Raw genomic sequence first — 18,616 nt, 5'->3', positions numbered from 1 at the left:
GGCCGGGTCTGGGGTTTGGGCCTCCCCGGGGCTTGGGTGGGCCGGTGGGGGGGGGGGGTGTGAGGGACGGTGCCGTTACAGGCCAGCCTGGCTCTCTTTGCCAGGAGAACACACACGTTCCAGAAGGTATTCTCTTAATTCCTCCGCTCTGGGGGTAGAATTAAAGAGGCTCTTGGCCTCTTTAGGGTCAGGCTGAAAGTATTTGTAGTCACCTTTTTAAAAGCCAGGGTTAATAGACTGACCCCTCTCTGTCTGGAGGGGTCCTAGCCTGGTCCAGACTGGGTTCATGGCCACCATCTGCAGAAGGTCACCACCTGCATCGCTGACCAGTCTGAGGGCAGGAGGAGAGTGTGTGCTTTCTTTGTTTGTTTGTTTTTTTTCTTAAAGGTTATTTCTAACTAGGTGAATAACAACAACAAAGTCCAGGTGACTTTAAAAAAAACAAACAAAACCCAAACCTAACCAAACAAACAAAAACCCCCACCAACAAACAGAAAACCAGTAATTGATGTTTATTAGATCAAGGCCTTGGGTATTGGTTCTCTTGAGCTGCCCATGTGCATGTGGCAATGTGCTCAACTCTTTCAGTGTCTTTCTCTTAGTTTTGCTCTTAGCTAATGCTTCCATTTAGTTTAATAGAGATGTATGTGCTTACTAAATCAGTTTCACTTTTATAATCTTGCTTAGTTTTGCTGTTCTCCAATTCTGTGAGTTGAAGAACGAAAGTGAAAGAGGGTTCCTAAGATGTGTTCAGCCCCCTTGTTAACACTAATGCTTTAATGCTTGAGGAAATAATTTTCTCTCATGTTGGAGAAGTAAGGGAAGATTATGGTTAGAGGTTGATTCCACATGTGGTTAAAGTACTCTGCAATTTTTCATGTTTGATATGATTTCATTCATAATGTTTGCAATGGGGAAGTACAAGGGTGCTTTTATTTGGTTTTGTTTAGCAGTTCCACAGAACAGAATTTAAAACAGAAGTAGCCGCAGTGCCGTTGCTGTGGGCTGGCCTGTAAACCTGAATTGTAAACCTTCTGTATGGCACTTGTGATGGAAAGTGGCAGTCAAATGGCATGAAGCCATTTTGTTCATAATGCTTGCTCCAGACAAATTACAGTAAGCGGAGAATGTAAATGCAAAATAGTATAGAAAATTATTAGGAAATTCCAGGTACTGTACATCAAATTTAGGTAGAGGATCCATTTGGTAGCTCAGCAGGGAAGGCAAATGGACATTAAAAATGTATAATAATTTTTTAGACTTAGGTTTACAACTTTGTGTGTTGTAACATTCATAGAATCATAGAATCCCTTAGGTTGGAAAAGAACTGTAAAGATCATCTAGCCCAACCATTAGCATAATGCTGCCAAGTCCACCACTAAACCATGTTCCTAAGCGTCATATCTACATGTCTTTTAAATACCTCCAGGGATGGTGACTCAGCTACTTCCCTGGGAAGCCTGCTGTAGTGCTTGACAACCCTTTTGGTGAAGAAACTTTTCCTAATATCCAGTCTACATGTTAGATGTTGTTAAGTTTAAACTTTGCACAGAAGAAAAAAAGAAGGAAATTCAAGCTATATTTGAAAGGAAAGTAACTCGTATATTACTTGAGGAGGGGGAAAAGATAATACTGCTGCCATCAGTTTATTTCAGGTTTGTAAACGGACTCGCAGCATAATTGTCTGTACGTTGTTTGTTTCTTTTTAGCAGTGTTCAGAAGAACATATAATTCTAAAATCTAAGAACACCCTGAAAGACAAACCTTTCAGAAGGTTTTTGTGTTTTCTTCGGTGTCACAGTCTCCCTTCTTTCTACCTCCCCTCCAAGTTCTGTTCTTACCAAATCAAAATGCAGGTGCTCTACAGGAGTTGCAGAGCATTTGGACCATGGGGACTCTTGACACGCAGAAGGTCATAGTTAAATTTTATCTTACTTTGATAAGTTTTCTATGAACTTCTCATAGACAAACTAGCTTCATTAACTGTAAATGTTTCTGCTGATCTTGGCAAAATTTAAGAAATGTGAATAAATAATAAAAGGTACGTCCTGCACCATTAAGGAGTTTGTAAAGACCTAAGCAAGTCCCAATTCTATAAGCATTCAAGTAGTTGCCTAGATTGACCTACCAAGGATGGGTCCTGTGTATTTGCAAAGCTTAGACTTTTGCTTTCTAACTAAGATGAGTGAATAGGAAAAAAAATGTTTATTGAAGCCTCGTTAAGGTACATTGTTCATGAATTAGGTGACAGCAACCATGAGGAAACCCTTGCATGTCAAGAGTGTATACTAAGAGTCAGACATGTGTTTGGACTTCAGACCATACTACTCACATAACAGAAATGCTTGTCGGAATGTGTTCTGAAGCATCCAGTTAAAGATGTAACTTTGATTTTCCTGTTTAACGTAGCACAGAATAAGTTCGGTGTCAGTTTTGCCACTCTGTTGCTTATTTGTCACTTGGAATATTTAGGTCAAACAGAATCTCATGGTTATGCAACTTGTGCTCAACAGAAAAAAACCTAAATGCTGCATTTGGATCCTTCTTGCCTTCTATTTTAATTCTGAAGGTCCGTTAATTGTATGCATAAATAAAGATCACTGAACTTTGAATGCTAAAGCAAGAGCAAAAGTCCATTGGGGAATTAGAATCGTTGTAACAGTAAATCGGTATATTCATGTGACATTGTTCAGATGAACCCATTTAACGTGGCAGTAAGCCTGGCTTAGGGCAATGATGTTTTTTCTTGTGGTTTGGCCATTTTGTTGAAAAGAATAGTGTTAGTTCTGAAATCAAACTGACCCAACTTGAGATAAAGTAATAGAGAATACTGTTAAGTCAGATTAGCAGTTTGACTTGGTAGTATGTGGGAGCCTCGACTTCAAACAAGACTAAAGTCCTGTGGCATGAGTGGCAGCCAGTTTGCTGAATCCCCACCAGATTTTTAGGTTGAACATTACCGCATGTTGTATTACTGCCTACTGTAAACCGTATTCCTTGATGGGTCAGTTTCCTCAAGCTTGAAGTATTGTTTAACTCTTTTTGGAGACCTGTGTGTGTATGCTGTGCAGAGGGGTGGCAGTGAAGTTGTAGTTGAAGATACCAGTGATACAAAGACAAGCTCTAGAAACTGTCTGGTGTATATAAGTATATTTTTGAAAGGAACACGTACTGTCTGCATAAGAACTCATCTTGTATATATGTTCATAGCACTTCAGTCTGCAGGTTGAGTTGATAAGACTTGGAAAAAACACATTGAGAGTCAGATCTCAAATGCCTTTCAAACAGAACTCTGGGATCAAGGTTTTTGAGGAGCCTGCAAGATATTTTTACCCAAACTCATCTCTTGAGCACTTTTACAAAACGTTGGGAGTGTTTGACTGATACTTCCCCTAAAGCCTATGTATAATATTAGCATAATTAAATATGAAGATCCTTTTTACGCTCTTGACTAGGTTTTGAGGTGGGTTAACATAAAATTCTGTAGTAAAAGTAATTGTCTTTTCTAAGGGGAGCAGCAGGTATTTTATCTCACTTTTTAAGATGTTCATCAGTATTTTTTGTTTATCACAGTTATCAGCAAATAAGGTAAGCTGTAAGTAAGAGGTAAGGCCTTATGCCTGATTAGGACGTACTTAAGCCATTGCATATACTAAAGTATTTATTAAGCTTGTGCTGTAGGACCTCTTAAATAGTCTGTTTCTAGGAAGTTTTGAGTCCATCTTCTTTGAAAAGGGGGTTGAAGTTGTTCTGTAAAGTTCTTTTTTAGTGTTTGGGGGGATTGACTTTGTGATTTAGAAATTAGTTCAATCTGGTATAAATATATTTGACATTGTATAGGTTTTCTTTCTAAATGCATAGAATAATTCTTGTTGTACTGTTCTGTGAGATACAGGTGATACTGGCCAAGGAGCAAGAACATGGATAAAACAAATTTTGAATCAAGACATGGCTTTCCAACACATAAAAGTAATTTACCCAACGGCTCCTGCCAGGTATTGTTTAATATATTTTTAACTGTAGGATTAAATTACTCTGTTCCAGTATTGTAAAATACGCTTGTGAATATTGGTACAGACTGTCATAACACTACTTCCTTCTTTCTCATGTATGCACTTTTTGGCAAAACGAGCTCAGTTGTACATTGCTGCCCAGGGACTATGATTTTTAAGTGGTTAAGACTCTTAAATCATTAAGACTTCACAGTCTAATTCAAATTCAGGCATTATCCTCATAGTATCTTTCCATCTCCTTGATATAAAGAGAAGATACTCCAGTATGTGTTGTAATGGCATTATACACCCTTGTTCTGGATCATAATCCTACCTATGTTAACTCCCATAAATTAACCACTAAAATATTCTGTTGTATTTAATGCCAGGTTTCAGTTCTGAAGGTGGTTGGTCTTTTTGGCAAGTAGGACGTGAAAGATCTTCAGCTGCTGCAGAAAGAACTGGGAATTTAAAATTACACGTTTCTTCTAGTTCACATCTTGACCCAATTGTTTCAAAGTTCAGCATTTGCTGTAGGCACAAGTCTCATTATTAAATGACACCCCATGTTCAGTAGTAGACCGGAAATATAGATAAATATATTTACCCCTGGGAATTTGAAAGTTAATGATGTCAAACCTAAAGGCTAAAAGTTGGGCATCTAACTCCATATTTAGCTGTCTAAAGACATGGCCTTGTATTTCAGAGATGTTTAATTTTTTGTAAGATAAATTCATTTTTAAGGTGTCTGTGACTAAGTTAGGAAAATGTTTCCTTGAAAGGTAACGGCGCTTAAGTTTGCTTCTGAATTTGTGCATAAGCATGGATGAATACTGAAAGGAAAAGGAAATTGTGACATTCTACATGGACTTTCGAGGTACAGAGGTTTGAAAGTCAGAAAAAAAAATCTTGGAGGGTATAAACAAGTATAATAGCAGATCTTGTCTGGCATTCACTAATACATGAAAAAAACCCAACTTTCCTTGACCATGTATTTTTATGATCTTCTTAGGCAGGAAAAGCAATTGAGAGATTGCAGTTTGAATGTACTCACTGTGTTGCAGAAAATTGAGCCCGTGAGTGGAAGTCTTTGAAGCAGTGTGTTTTGGGTTAGTAGGTAGTGAATATGATTTTCTGTAAATAACACACTCATTACTTCATTGATGACAGGCTAAAGTGATGGCTAGAGTTATCAGTGGCACATCACACATGGTGACGGGCTCCATTTCTTCCCTATCAACACAGCAGGTACTGGAGAAATGTAGGAGGTTTTGCTTCCTTATGAAACAATCTTTCTTCACGTGTTACATGCAGCCAGAGCACCTCAGACCACATCTGTTAGGCCAGTGCTTCATTTTTCCATCCCACTGCACTCCTGGGGTCCAATCGTTTTCTCATGTGTTTTGGTTTCTTTGGATAACTACAGATGTAAACTATGTATAAATGATTAACCAGCAAGGTCCCCTGACTCAAATGAGTGGCGTTTATGGGGAATTTGTTTTTATCTTCAGACTTTGGATTTCAGTACTTCTCTAAACAGATGGGAAGACAGATAGTGGTGTAATTTAAATATGTGAATAACCAGTTAATTCCACCCCCTTTGCTTTTTTTTACGCCAAGGTTACTCTTGTTCTTCTCTAGAGCACATAGAGGTCATGCATGAATTGATTCAGAAGTGAGTTTTAGCAAAGCTGTGAAAAGTTGTATATTTGAAGAATAAAAAATACCCACTTCTTTGACTGGCAATGTGAAGTATGCTTGGGAATATTATTGTACAGCCCTCTGTTGCTGATAAGCACCATTAGCTGACATACTGAAATAAAACAGATGCCCTTAAGTACAATAATGTTTGCCACTGTTTGCAGCAATACTGAAGTGAAGTTTGTGAAGATATGTGTTATGGGTTGAAACTGAAATAACAGAAGCCTCTACAGACCCAATTCATGTTGTTTTGGTATTAAAGTCCAAAACACACGATGCTTTTTGAAGCATTTGTAGTGGTTGCTCTCCTTTCTTCCACAAAAAGGAAAAATAAGGCCTAGAAAATCCAGACTTGACGTCAGACATTAAAATAATTATATCTGCATTAGGAACTTAAATATATGGTCTGATTTTGCGTGCGTATGTGTTTTGATAGGAATTCCAAATGCTTCTGGCACCAACGAGGGAATTCAGCATCCTTGGTAATGAGACCTATAGGTAGACAGTTATGGGTGTGTAGATGCACTGAAGAAGGTTCTGATCCAGTCTTGGCTCTGTAGAGACAGAGCAATGTGCTGGTGGAAAGCTGTGCTGGTGTCAGTGAGAGTCTCTGTGGGTGGCACAACCCGCCATTGTGTTGTCAATTACAGGTGCAAAGCTTGCCAGCAGGTTTTTACACTGATGATGAAATCAAACAAAAGCTTGAAGTTAGGCGAGACCATAGTAGGATTGCTTGGCAGATATGCTCTTCTGGCAAAATATTGTTAATACGGACGTAGTTCATACTCTATAAACTCCTGTTTTTTCCAGCATAACTTAAAACATACACATTGAACGCTCTCCGTCAAAGTAGTTATGCCAGTAAAAGCAGGTTTGATGATATTACTGCAATGCTAGAGGCTTTGGCAGAATAAGCTGCAGGTCAGGAATACCTCTTCACATTTTTGATGGATGTAATTCTGCTCATAGATAGATTTATACATTTGGTCTTATACATTCTTCATGTCTATTAAATACAGTTCTGAAAAGCAGGGGAATTCACATTTTTCAACAAAACATTGACTTTTTTTTTTTCCTTTGTGGAGGGTGGATGGGGTTTATGTTTACTTTTTGTTTAGATTTTGTGCCAGGCACTGAAACGTACATATTTTTCATTTACTAAAACATCAGAGGTTCAGACATGTTTTGATTCAAGAGTCAATACATTTGAAAATTATTTTGGAAAGCCAGCCCAGCATATCATCTAGAAGAATTCTAAAACATGTTCTCTGGCTTCATTAGTATTGATTTCAGCAAACACTAGAGAGGGTATTTCCATTTTACAGGTAAAAGCAACAGAACATTACTGAACTACATTTTATAAAGCTGTTTTTTACTATTCTCTACAGGTCTCTGTAAAAAGTTACACTTCTTAGGAAAGATTTACTTTTCTGTCATAATTTTTATAATGTGCAGGGTCTGTGTAGAAAATGATCACCAGATGCCCCCAGGACAGGTGAAGTGTTTGCAGCATTTTATCATACTCATCCCCCATTGCTTTGGAGAATCCTATGAGTCTCATATTAGTTTGTTTCCTGAGCAAAAATAACAGAATGTAGATAGTTCAATGTACTATTAAAAAAGAAAAACTTGCAAAATTTCTAAGTAAAATGCTTCTGGTGAAAAGCATGCATAAATAAGAAAGGGAAAAATATGTGGATTTGATGTCTCAATGTGGGTTAAGGGTAGTAGCACCTGAATTCGGAATATGTTTGGAAATTAAATGCATGTAGCTGGGGCATACAAATTTTGCTTTACAAACAAAAATGTTTAGATGTTGTTCAGACAGGTTTTGGTTTTTTTTCTCTGTAATGAAGGCAACTGGGATACTTAAAAATTATAGAGAACTTGTTTTAATAGGTTGTTCTTTTAACTTTATCTAGCTTTCTTTCAAGATCAGTGCTTCTGTACATAGATTAAACTTGTTAAACACAACAGAATTCTGTTTCCTCTCCCTCGTAATGCTAATGTATATCTTTAATTAAAAAAGAGAAACTCAAATTGTAGCCCTAGCAGCTGATGCAATCCCTAAAGCCACGTCTACAGTAATAGTTTTAAAGGAAAGGGTTTCCTTTTTCCTTTTTTATTTGGGTCAGGATGGCTACAGCTTTAAATACTGTTTCAGCTGCTACAACTGTGACTTAAACATTAGGTTTCGATTGAGTTTCTAAATCAGAACTGAATACCACCCAATTTAACCTTTTTTTTTTTTTAATAGAAAGTGATAGTTTAAATTGGCATAGCAGGAGCTAACGTGGTAAAGTTAAAACCATTTAGGCTCCACTTGTTTTAATAAGTATACCTTACTTTCTATAATTCCCTTAAAAATCTAGGTCAAAGATTCTTTGCGTTGTCTCGCATTCCATTCTGACAGTCCTTCTCTTTTGCAAGTCAGAAAGTAAACTTCTGAAAGAAATACTTCTTCGGCTATTTTGTGGATCTTTTTGACGTTCACTCAACATACCTTTCTGTGGCCAATAAGTCTCTATGCAGAGTTTGTTGTCTGGTTTTTTGTTCATTTTTTTTCTTCCCAATTTTTTTCTGATTTCCCTTGTCTCTAAGTATGTGGCTGGGAAGGACCACTCAGCATTATATGGCCTAGTACTCCAACCTAAGTTCACGTCTTTGCTCAGCTCATGGGTGGAAATGAGTTTCATCTCATCGTAGTCCCCATTTGGCTATATCGCAAAACCACCAGACAGTTTGGCACCATTCAGCTACGTTGGCAGCCTCTGCTTGTGAGAGGCCTAGGACTGGAAAAGCAGCAGGGGTACTACAGGTCAGACTTGAGATGGATTGGCGGAGCTGTGTAGGGGAGAATGCATGGTGCCTATCATACTATTTTTGGCTCAAGCAAATGTTATTAATCCTTCACTTTTGTAATCCCTAACCTCATTCATAAATTTAACACAAAGAAGTCCTTTTAGAGGTGGAAGTTTGAGGGACAAATGGAAAGGGTTTTGGTTGGTATCATGGGGTGGTTCTTTCATCTCCTTCTGTAAGCAGAAATTTAATTATTTTGCATAGTAACAATGGAAGCATGCTTGGATAAACTTCTGATATTCCTATTATTTCTCCTCTTACATTAGGTGAGGAAATCATTTGGATATGCATACATGTAATGCTTACGTCATATACTAAATACCATGTGGAATGCAGTAAACACGTCAGAGATACTTTAGTCATGCTTGTGGAAAACAAAGTAGAATATGATGGCAATAATCTTGGATTTCTAATCCCTTTAACTACATCATGCTCTTAGACATCCTTCCTCTTATTTGTCTTGTTTGCCACCAGCTTGTAAGAGATACCACTGTGAATACCAGAGTGTCTTTCAAATCCTGTAATGGAGAACTGATTCAGATTGAACCCTGGTTTGCCTCTTGTCTCTTTCAGTGAATTCATAAAGCAGCCACTATTAGCTGCTGCTGAGGAACAGGCAGTGTGTAGAAAAGGTCATTTATGGTCTTTTTTCAACCACGACATTATTGCCATTCCTCTGATTAGTACAAATCCCCACAATTTACACCTGACCCACCTAAAAAAAACCAAACCAAAAAAAAACCCCAACAAACCAACAGAAACAAAGAAACAGAAACAAACTCAGAATTTATCTATCCTGCTGACTTTTATGTCAGCTTCTATTGTGGCTTCCTTTGTCCTCAATGGATAAGATTTGTCCTAAGTAACACAGGCTGCCAACATAGTATTTCTTCAGGTAACCGTTCCGTCCTGGCTCAGTTAGCTCTCATTTCAGGCATTATATATCCAGAACAACGCTATCAAAAGCACTTGCATGTGGTTGAGTGAACAGGCACAACCTTTTCTGAGGAACATCTGAAATTACACCTCATGGAAATGGCTCTTGTCTTTCTTCCTAATTTTTTTTTTTTAAGTATACTTCCAAGTTTACGCTCTTTGAATTTCTGACACATCTTATGCTCTGTTACCATAGCACAAAGCTTCGTTATTAAGATAGGTTGAACCTCAGTTTAACATAAGATATACTTTGGACTAGAGCTTTGAATTATACTTCTGATTTGGATAGATGGATTCTTTGCCTTCCTCCCCTTTTCTTTTAAAATTCACTTTCTGCTTCATGCAGACAGTGGGAATTAAAAAGCAGAATTATGGACTAGATTTTCTATTGCAGTGTACTCGTATCAGCGGTGAGCTTATACTAGGAGAGAATTTGGGACTGCGGAGTAACTTTGCTTTCATTGGAACATAGGAAGTTCCATCTTAACATGAGGAGGAACTTCTTTACCTTGAGGGTAGTGGAGCACTGGCACAGGCTGCCCAGAGAGGTGGTGGAGTCTCCCACTCTGGAGACATTCAAAACCCACCTGGACGCTGTCCTGTGCAACCTGCTGTAGGTGACCCTGCTCTGGCAGGGGGGGTGGACTAGATGATCCCCAGAGGTCCCTTCCAACCCTGACCATTCTGTGATTCTGTGAAAAACCTGCCATCATCAGCTTGAGGAAAGTCAAGCCTTGCTTATAGAATCATAAATAGTTTGGGTTGGAAGGGACTTTGAAAGTTCACTTAGTCAACCACCCTGCAATGAGCAGGGACGTTTCCAACTAGATCAGGTTGCTCAGAGCCCCATCCAACCTCACCTTGAATGTTTCCATCTGCCACCTCTCTGGGCAACCTATTCCAGTGTTTCACGACACTCATTGTAAAAAAATTTCTTCCTTCTATCTAGTCTAAATCTGTCCTCTTTTAGTTTAAAACCATTACCCCTTGTCCTGTTGCAACAGGCTCTGCTAAAAAGTTTGTCCCTGTGTTTCTTATAACCTCTCTTTAAGTACTGAAAGGCGGCAGTAAGGTCTCCCTGGAGCCTTTTCTTCTCCAGGCTGAACAACCCCAACTCTCTCTGGCTGTCCTCATAGAAGAGGTGTTCCAGTCCTCTGATCATTTTTGTGGCCCTCCTCTGGACCCGCTCCAACAGGTCCATGTCTTTCCTGTGCTGAGGACTCCAGAGCTGGATGCAGTACTCCAGGTGGGGCCTCAACAGAGCAGAGTAAAGCAGAACTTAAGCAGTCTGGCAGCTTGTTCTGTAGATTTTTCTTGAAGGGATGCACAGTCTTCCAAAAGACAACAGTACAACGTCTCATGAATCTCTGTGCCTCCTGACTAAGAGGACATGGGTTTGGGAAGGAAGCAAAAGTGAGGATTTCAAAAATTTTGATCTTCCTCTTTCTTTATTTGAATCTTGAAGCCTAGCTTCACTATAAATTCCCAATTCTGTCTGACATCTCAGGAAATTCTGTCTGGAACTTCAAGAAAGCTGTGAGCCAGCACCAGTGGTCTGGGTTTTATGTGGCTGCATTAGCAGGGTGATCATAGCAGAGTGTGAAGGTAGTGATACAATTGTGCATCAGGAGAAAGAGTTGGGCGAAGAATACTTACTATTTATCAACATGCTGTCTGCTATTCTTATGTTTCTTATTTAGAGCAGCTAGCAGTGCTGGCTTGTCTTTTAACTTAAAACATTGGTCAGGGACGGTGATTTATTGGGTAACAAACAAAAACACCTGTAGTTTTATGTGAATTGCTATGCTAATAGCATAATTTTGGAGATAGGATTTGGCATGTTTTTAGAGCTGAATTTGAACCTTGTGTAGCATCATTCAGTTGCTCTCCATTTCTTTTAAGATAATTTCAAACTAGTTAGCACAATTCTAAATGTGATTAAGAAGGTCTAGAGTATATAATCCATGCTCCAAGAAGGTGGGAAAAGATGGTGTTATTGCTTCCTGCTTTCATTATGTTTTCATGGTTAGTATGAAACTCACATTAGCAGAAACTAACCTATCTTCAGTTGGTGAAAACTTGAATGATCTGTATTATTTTGAAACTTTACAGCGAAACCAACAGTGAGAATTACTTTTATCTGAATTCATGTTTAAAAGATTGAAAGGATAGTAAATACTTACAGAGATACTACAGGATATATTTTCATTTTAAGACATTCAAATATTAAGAGCTTATGATCTTCTTGAAACTGCAGTCTCATGCAAGAAGTGTATTTGTGAGGAAACCAATTGTAGATCAATGCACACCCTTAAAAAAATAAGACATATAAAATAATCAGAAAACGTGGTCCAGAAGGATTTGAGGATATTGGGAAGCGTTTTAAAGATTCTTTTTGTCAGGGTGCCGGCAGTTTCTTAAATGCGGTTTGATATTATCCATGTCTCCTTTACATCTTCTTTTCCCTTTATTTTTAAATGTTGAGTTAGTTCAATTTGTAGGAAATTGTGTTTTAAATGTCTCTTAAATACGGGTGCAAGTTTGGAAGTTGGCTGTACCAGGAGAGAGGGTCCTCAATTCTTGTTTTCTTATACGGATTTGAATCTTTTGTGTGCTTCAGAGCAAGCAGAACAAAACCACGTACCCCCTTTAAAACTAAACAAACAACAAAACATGCCCACATAACTTGGGGGGCTATATATTTTCATTCTGAGTTTCAACAGCACACGTTTTAGAGACGTGGAGCTTTATTTTTAGTATCATTTTAAAAAGACGATAAAGAAGGTGAGGCACAGAGGAAAAAAAATCATCATGGCTAATGTTATGAGTTTTGATTAAACTTAAGAAAGCAAAAAAACCCCAAACTTCCAGCTCACCATTTGGTCTGATACTGTCCTTAACTGACCGTGCTGATCTTACCGGATGGAGTTTTCACTCCACTCTGTATTTCTTTGCTTTTGTGTATTTTGGTGTAGCCTCACGTGTCATTGTAACATAGGGTTTTTTTTTTTATTTTTTTTCTTTTGTGGTTTAATTGTATGAAAAAATTTTGTGCTGTATTCTTGGAGCTGTACAGATGGTTCCATGCCAAACATATTTGTTTACCGTGGTAATGTCTGAGTTGTAGTGTGCCAGCTAATAAAGGGATTTATTTAAGGAACAAGGTGAATGACTAAAACAGATGTGCCAGTTGGGTGAACCATTAAAAGAATTTTACTTCTCAGCTTTACGTAAAGGTTATTTTTAATGCATTTCTGAGAAATCAAGAGTGGTTGTAAGGATGTTTTTGACATATCTGAAAGCATCTTGTCCGTTTGCTTGGGGGTCTCTTTCTATGGGGTTAAGACACATTAGTTTTTTTTATCTGTCTTATTGAAGAATTTGCAAAACCAGCAGGTAAAGGTCCCTGTCTGATCAAGTATTATAATCTCATCATGGATTTTATCCTATTTATAAATTGTATGATTGTGTCTTTCAATTGTGGGGAAACCTGTTTTAATATTTCTGTAATGTGATACAAATATGTATCTATTCCGTGGAAATCCTGGGATAACCTGCTGTAATAATACTAAAAGCTTACACATCTTTTCTCACACAAATATAAGGTACTCTGGTTTTACTAGAAACTGAAGCACTCTGACTGCAAAGCATTTTAACCAGGATTCATATAAAAGTGTTTGAGAGAGAAGCTAATACCATGAATTAAATGTTGTTTGCCCAAGCGCTTAGTCTGTTGCACATCACATCATCAAAGTGACTTCCAGCAGCTCCACTGATTCTGCTGTTGTTGATATTTTTGACTGGAATGTCTCCTCTTAGAAACTGACCTTTGTTAATTAGAGTTTTGTAATCTTGTTTCTTAGGTGTTGATCAAGTGATTTGGGAAGAATCCTAGAGACAGTGGTAATACTGAAGTTTTAAAAAAAGTAAAAGCATTTTTAAACTTAGCTTTAGCTTGCTGGGTACACAAAATATTTCCACTGAATTTCCTTTAACTTGGGAGTTACCTTTTTTTTAATAGACAAGTAAGGGCTAGCTTGAAAAAAAAGAAAAGTTAATTCTGGTGCTTAAGTATATGGTTTGGTCTTAATTAAGCAAATGAGGGGCTACTTAAGGCACACACTGTACTAAACTTGACCACATACTTGTATGCCATTATGAATAACAGTCGATTTTAAGTACTTCTTCCTGAAGCTGTACTCAAAAAGATGAAACAGTGTAGTCTGGCTGGCTGCACCTATCTGTTGCTGTTTATTGCCTCTTTCTTTATATTTGGCTTACCAGCTTCTAAGTCATGGACTTCATTTATTTCATGTTCATGGTACTGGGCAGCAGAAAATCTGTGTTCTCTCATTTTTGACTTGCATGACTAATGCAAATAGTATACTGCCTCTTGTATGCTTGTACTAGTGGCAGTAGTTCTGGTTTAGAAATAGCTATTTACATATGCGAAGTCTCTCTGGTATTAATAAAGGCAGAATTTGTTCCTTCCTTAAGAATAATTGAAATAGTGGCTTTCTCATTTTAGGTTAGTTGTGTTTTTGTTTAATCCTAGTACGGAAAAAAATCCAGAGAGAGCACAGAAGTCAGTGTTAGCATTTTCAGTGGGTTCCCATCCAGACAAATTTATCAAAGGCAGTCTGTTTATAGGCAATGATTGTAATCTGATCTGAGCTCATCTGAGCTTAAGTAAAAAGGAAAAATGTGCCCCCTGATTAAAAATTGCAATTAAGGATTTTAGGGGGCTTGGTTTTGAGATGAAGCATTGATCTCAAAGCAATATGTTTGATACTAAATTGTAGAGCCATTTCAAGGCAATTAGATCACCTTTCTTGCGATTTCAGGGCTCTATTATCTATCTTCTTTATTTAAAAACAAAAGGCTGCTTTGAATTGTAGCTTCCTTGATTTTCTGAGGGTTGGGCAGCATGTTAAAGCACTTTAAATGGTAATCTGACAACACAGTATTACGGAGAAGTATCATTATATCTCTTAATTTGTGTCTGTGCACCAATCCAATAAGCAACATGGCATTTCTTTCAGTTATTTTTATGAGATACCTGCCCCATTAAGGTGAGGATGGCTTTATTTCTTTTTCTTAAAAAGAAAAATTGACAGAGGGAGGAAATTTTTGTAAATACCTATAGGTTTGTGATATCCATCTCTTGTCAATTTCAACAAGAATAAGACAACTGAATCCCATAAGTTAGCCCATGCAAAGCTTGTTTAGCAGTTACTTCAGTTTGTCCTGTTTCAAGGTGGATTTCCACCTTAACTTTGTTTAGGATTTAGAACCTCTTGACAAGTTTAGGGTTTAAAATGTTTAACTGACCTGATTAACCTTGACGTTGAACTGACTGAAACTTGTATTTGTACAGCTTTCAAATGCTTTCTTCATTCTTGAAGGACAGTGTTTTGAATGCAAGAAAATGCAATGTGACTGGATGTGAATTGAGTTAGACCAAAAGACGTTCCTTCTCTGCTTCACTGGAGAGAAACTGAATTGTTTTTATTTATCAGGTATACTGAAGGCTTTTGATCTTGTGCTTGGTTAATAATTTTTTTCCTTCCTTCCACCATTCCAGGCCATATACACCGATGAAGGGAGCCTTTTCCACTGTGTGGTTTGACAGGTATAAGATCTCTAATGACTGTCCAGAACACATTGAAAGTATTGATTCTATGTGCCAAGGACTTACAAACTTGATCAACGATGAGGTTAAAAACGGCATTGCAAAAAACAGGATACTAATAGGTAAGAGAAACTTATTTTTGATGTGTTTATTTTAATATTTTTTAATTGTTAAGAGATCATCTACTTTGGATTTACTCCATCCTGAAAGATCATGAGCATGCCTTGCAATTGTTGAACAACCTCTTCAGCAGCCAATCCTCAAGAATATTGAATCATTACTTAAACCTGTATCAGGTGAGAAATGTTGCTTGCTGCAGGCAGTGTCCTCAAAATGTAACTTAAAACTGGTTTTATTGTAAATAGTCATTTGTAATCATTACATAAAATACAGAGTGGGTAGTGATTTACTTTAAAAGGTACATATTTACATATTTTTACTGTTTCCTTTTAGCCCCTTCTGAGGATGGAAAAGCATACTTTCCCAAAATGACTTGTATTTTGGAGGGTGGATATGTAGCATATAAGTAATCATGAGCTTTTCCTTACTGCTCTAATCATTTTGGGTTAAGTCAACGCATGAGCAAAAAATTCACGTTACACATCACTAAAGCTTAACAATTGATAACAAATGAAGTATTAGCTGTCGTAATTCTTATGTGTATATCTTCCCGTCCCTCTTAATTTCCACAAATTTGCAGTGACCTTCATGGTACTTCTGTGAAACAGACACTGGGATTTTGAGGCACAGGAGCTGATGGAATGGAGTAGCCTGTGTCAGAGAAGAAATGAGAATTCACAAGTCTTTGGCTCCCTGTCCTATCCCCAGACCACAAACTATTTCAGGTTGGGGGTAAAAAACTCTTAATGTGGGAACTTATAAATTTATGGCCAGCTGAGTCATGCCATCAAAATCCTGTGTGGTGGAGCCACTACTATGCTGCCTACATGTTTTCTTGGTCCAGCCCTATGTTGCTCTTTGAAGGCCTCTGTTTACTTTCCCTTTCTGGCTCATTGCCCTGGCTGCAGAAAGCATTGTTTTGGATGGCTGTCAGCACAATTTCTTTCATCTGTCTTTCCTGTGTTATACCTGCTGGCTTGGAAAGAGCTGAAGAAGCGCAGGTGCTTCTCTGTAGGGTGAGTCGGGAGATGTTCTGTATGCAGATCCAACTTGCTACTAGGCTTTTCTCCTTTTTCTGTAGCCTTCAAAATTAGACCTAGTGAGACTGTGGAGTATGAAAGTTATTTTACAAGTCATAAGCAGAGTAAGGAAATTGGTATGCAGCGATTGTTTCAGCCCGTGGATTCTTTGGAAGTCCCTGTCTGTGTGTATTTGCATTCCCCATCTGTAAATCAGAAATAATTACCCTTATTTTCTCACTCTTAAAAGCTTTGATTTCAGGCTTCTAGAGTAAGGCAGTGTCCTTGCCTCTGTGACAGAGACTACATGCATACATCCTCACAGTTGAATTTAAGATTCATGCAACAAGCAAAATAAGGCATCCCTGAATTAGCTCCATCCAAAGTGCAAAAGGGGAACCATGTAGGTGCATAAGAAATTCACTAGTGGAAAATGAATTGTGTCACTTGTGGCTGCACAAGATTAAGTGTTCTTCCATGAGAACTTTGTTTAGTCTCTCCACCGGTTTTTATGATTAACTGGTGTGTGATGCAGTGGAGAATAAAGGTTAGAGGCCCTGTAAGGTTTTTGTGCATAAAGATTGCGTTTAGTATCAATCTGAGTCAGCATAATATGACATTCTTGGTTGTTCTGGATGAGACTTCATGCAAATAATTGCTCATCTTCTGGCATTGTTTCTTACAGGAAATCAGGAATTCTGTAAAGGTACCTGGCAGCTTTGTATCATTTTTGATCGAAAGACAGTATGAGGCCAAGGTTTGGTTATGAAGATATAGTCAGTATGTCTGCACCAAACTGTAATGTCCACTAGAAAAGGAGAAATGGCTGGCCTGAAATTTTTCTGAGTTTGGGAAAGATTGGTGTGCAGGAGATGATGGAAGATACGGTCACTTGCTGAGACGACTTAGTTCTTAGACATTCTAAGAACTTTTTAGATTTCTCTTTGAAGAACTGAAGAGTATCCATCTGGTACAAGAAGAGAAGGCTTGAGATAATGGATAGGGAGCAGACAGCAGATTTGTGAGTGCTGGTGCGATAGAGTTGGAGGAGGCAGCCTTCTTGAGGTGAAGGGAAAAATAAGACAATTATAGCAGAGGAAGCCATGATGAAATGTTGCTATGAATATTTCCCCAGTGCATTCAGTGATGTTGAATTGTGTTGGAGATCCATAATGGGAATACTGGTGTGTATCTTATTATGGAAAACAGAGACAAAATAGCTGAGAGAAGAGACTGGAAGACTCGGTAGTCTGTGCAGAGCAGTGGGGGCCTTTTCAGATAGGTCACAGAAGCCAAGAGAGCAGACCGGTTGCATGAAGAGGGAATTACAGGGAATGAGATGGTTGTTAAAGGGTTAAGGAGAACTGGGTTGTGGGACTGTCTATTTTGTAGTGAGTGGGAGTTTTAATGAGTGGAAAGAAAACAAAATGAGTATGAGGAGGGTAGCAAGATTGAAGGTTATGGTTTTATATGGAATAGCGGACTAGAAATTACAGGCTGAGGATGAGTGTCAGATATTGTTAGATGAGGGCGAGAGAGGTGTTAGGCAAGCAGGAAGGTGGGTAGCTGCTGACAGCTCAGAGGTGTGGGGTAAGAAGGCAAGATCTCCTTTGCACAGTGCTCCCTCAGAGCGAGTGGGAAGAGAGGGGAAGCAGGAGCAGGCTCTCAAGCAGTGGAAAATGAGAAGCCCGACACCCGGTGTTCTGGGGGATGATTCTCCTTCTGGAGCTATTCAGACTTTCCACAAGGCTCAGTATTGTGGGTACAGTAAGATCATTTGTTCTGAAAGAAATTATAGCCTGTGCCGTTTGTTTCAGTAGCACAGTTAGCTCTAAAATCCGCAAGTGGCTGCTTGTAGGGCAGAACTCTACAGCTGGGAATGGACTCCAGGTTGTGCAATGCCACTCCTCTTTATCAAGAAAAATATCGGTGCAGCCTTGTTTTTAACAGCTGTTCTATGAATCTACTTCTAAAGAATTGAATTACTTAATTTACTGGAGGTAAATAAAGTCTTATTATTAAAACCTCCATATCAATTTAATGTAACAACCAGCACATAGCAGTACGTGGCTCATCTACCCATTCCTATTTCCTGACAGTTTCATGAGTTGCTTTCCTAATAATACAAAAGTCTTTGAAGGAAGTAGACTTCTAGTTTATTAAGGTTTAGTTCCCCTGACCTTGGAGGAGGAAGGAAGGGAGACTGACTGCAATATATAATTATTCAAAAATAATTATATCATCCCCAGAATTTGATAATGGAAGTCACTTTTTAGCCAAACATTCTTGTTGAATTACTCTTACTGGTCATCCTGGCTAAAGCACTTCTTGCAAATAATCCTGTAAGTAGGTTT

At 38.3% G+C, this 18,616-nt stretch overlaps 1 protein-coding gene across 1 annotated transcript in view; it reads left to right on the top strand.

Moving 5' to 3' along the window:
• Positions 1–18,616, top strand: part of LYPLAL1 (lysophospholipase-like 1) — a 28,325-nt gene that overhangs the window by 685 nt on the left and 9,024 nt on the right. Inside the window, exons 2-3 of the mRNA XM_009894347.1 lie at positions 3,896–3,995; positions 15,076–15,245. Of these exons, the coding sequence (XP_009892649.1) occupies positions 3,896–3,995; positions 15,076–15,245 (270 nt within the window). The remainder of the gene's footprint in view (positions 1–3,895; positions 3,996–15,075; positions 15,246–18,616) is intronic.

The sequence above is a fragment of the Charadrius vociferus genome, unplaced genomic scaffold (assembly GCF_000708025.1).
Source record: "Charadrius vociferus isolate BGI_N301 unplaced genomic scaffold, ASM70802v2 scaffold261, whole genome shotgun sequence".
In the NCBI taxonomy this organism is placed as follows: domain Eukaryota; kingdom Metazoa; phylum Chordata; class Aves; order Charadriiformes; family Charadriidae; genus Charadrius; species Charadrius vociferus.
The sequence above is the reverse complement of the archived record's forward strand: the minus strand, read 5'-3'. Positions and strand labels throughout refer to the sequence as shown.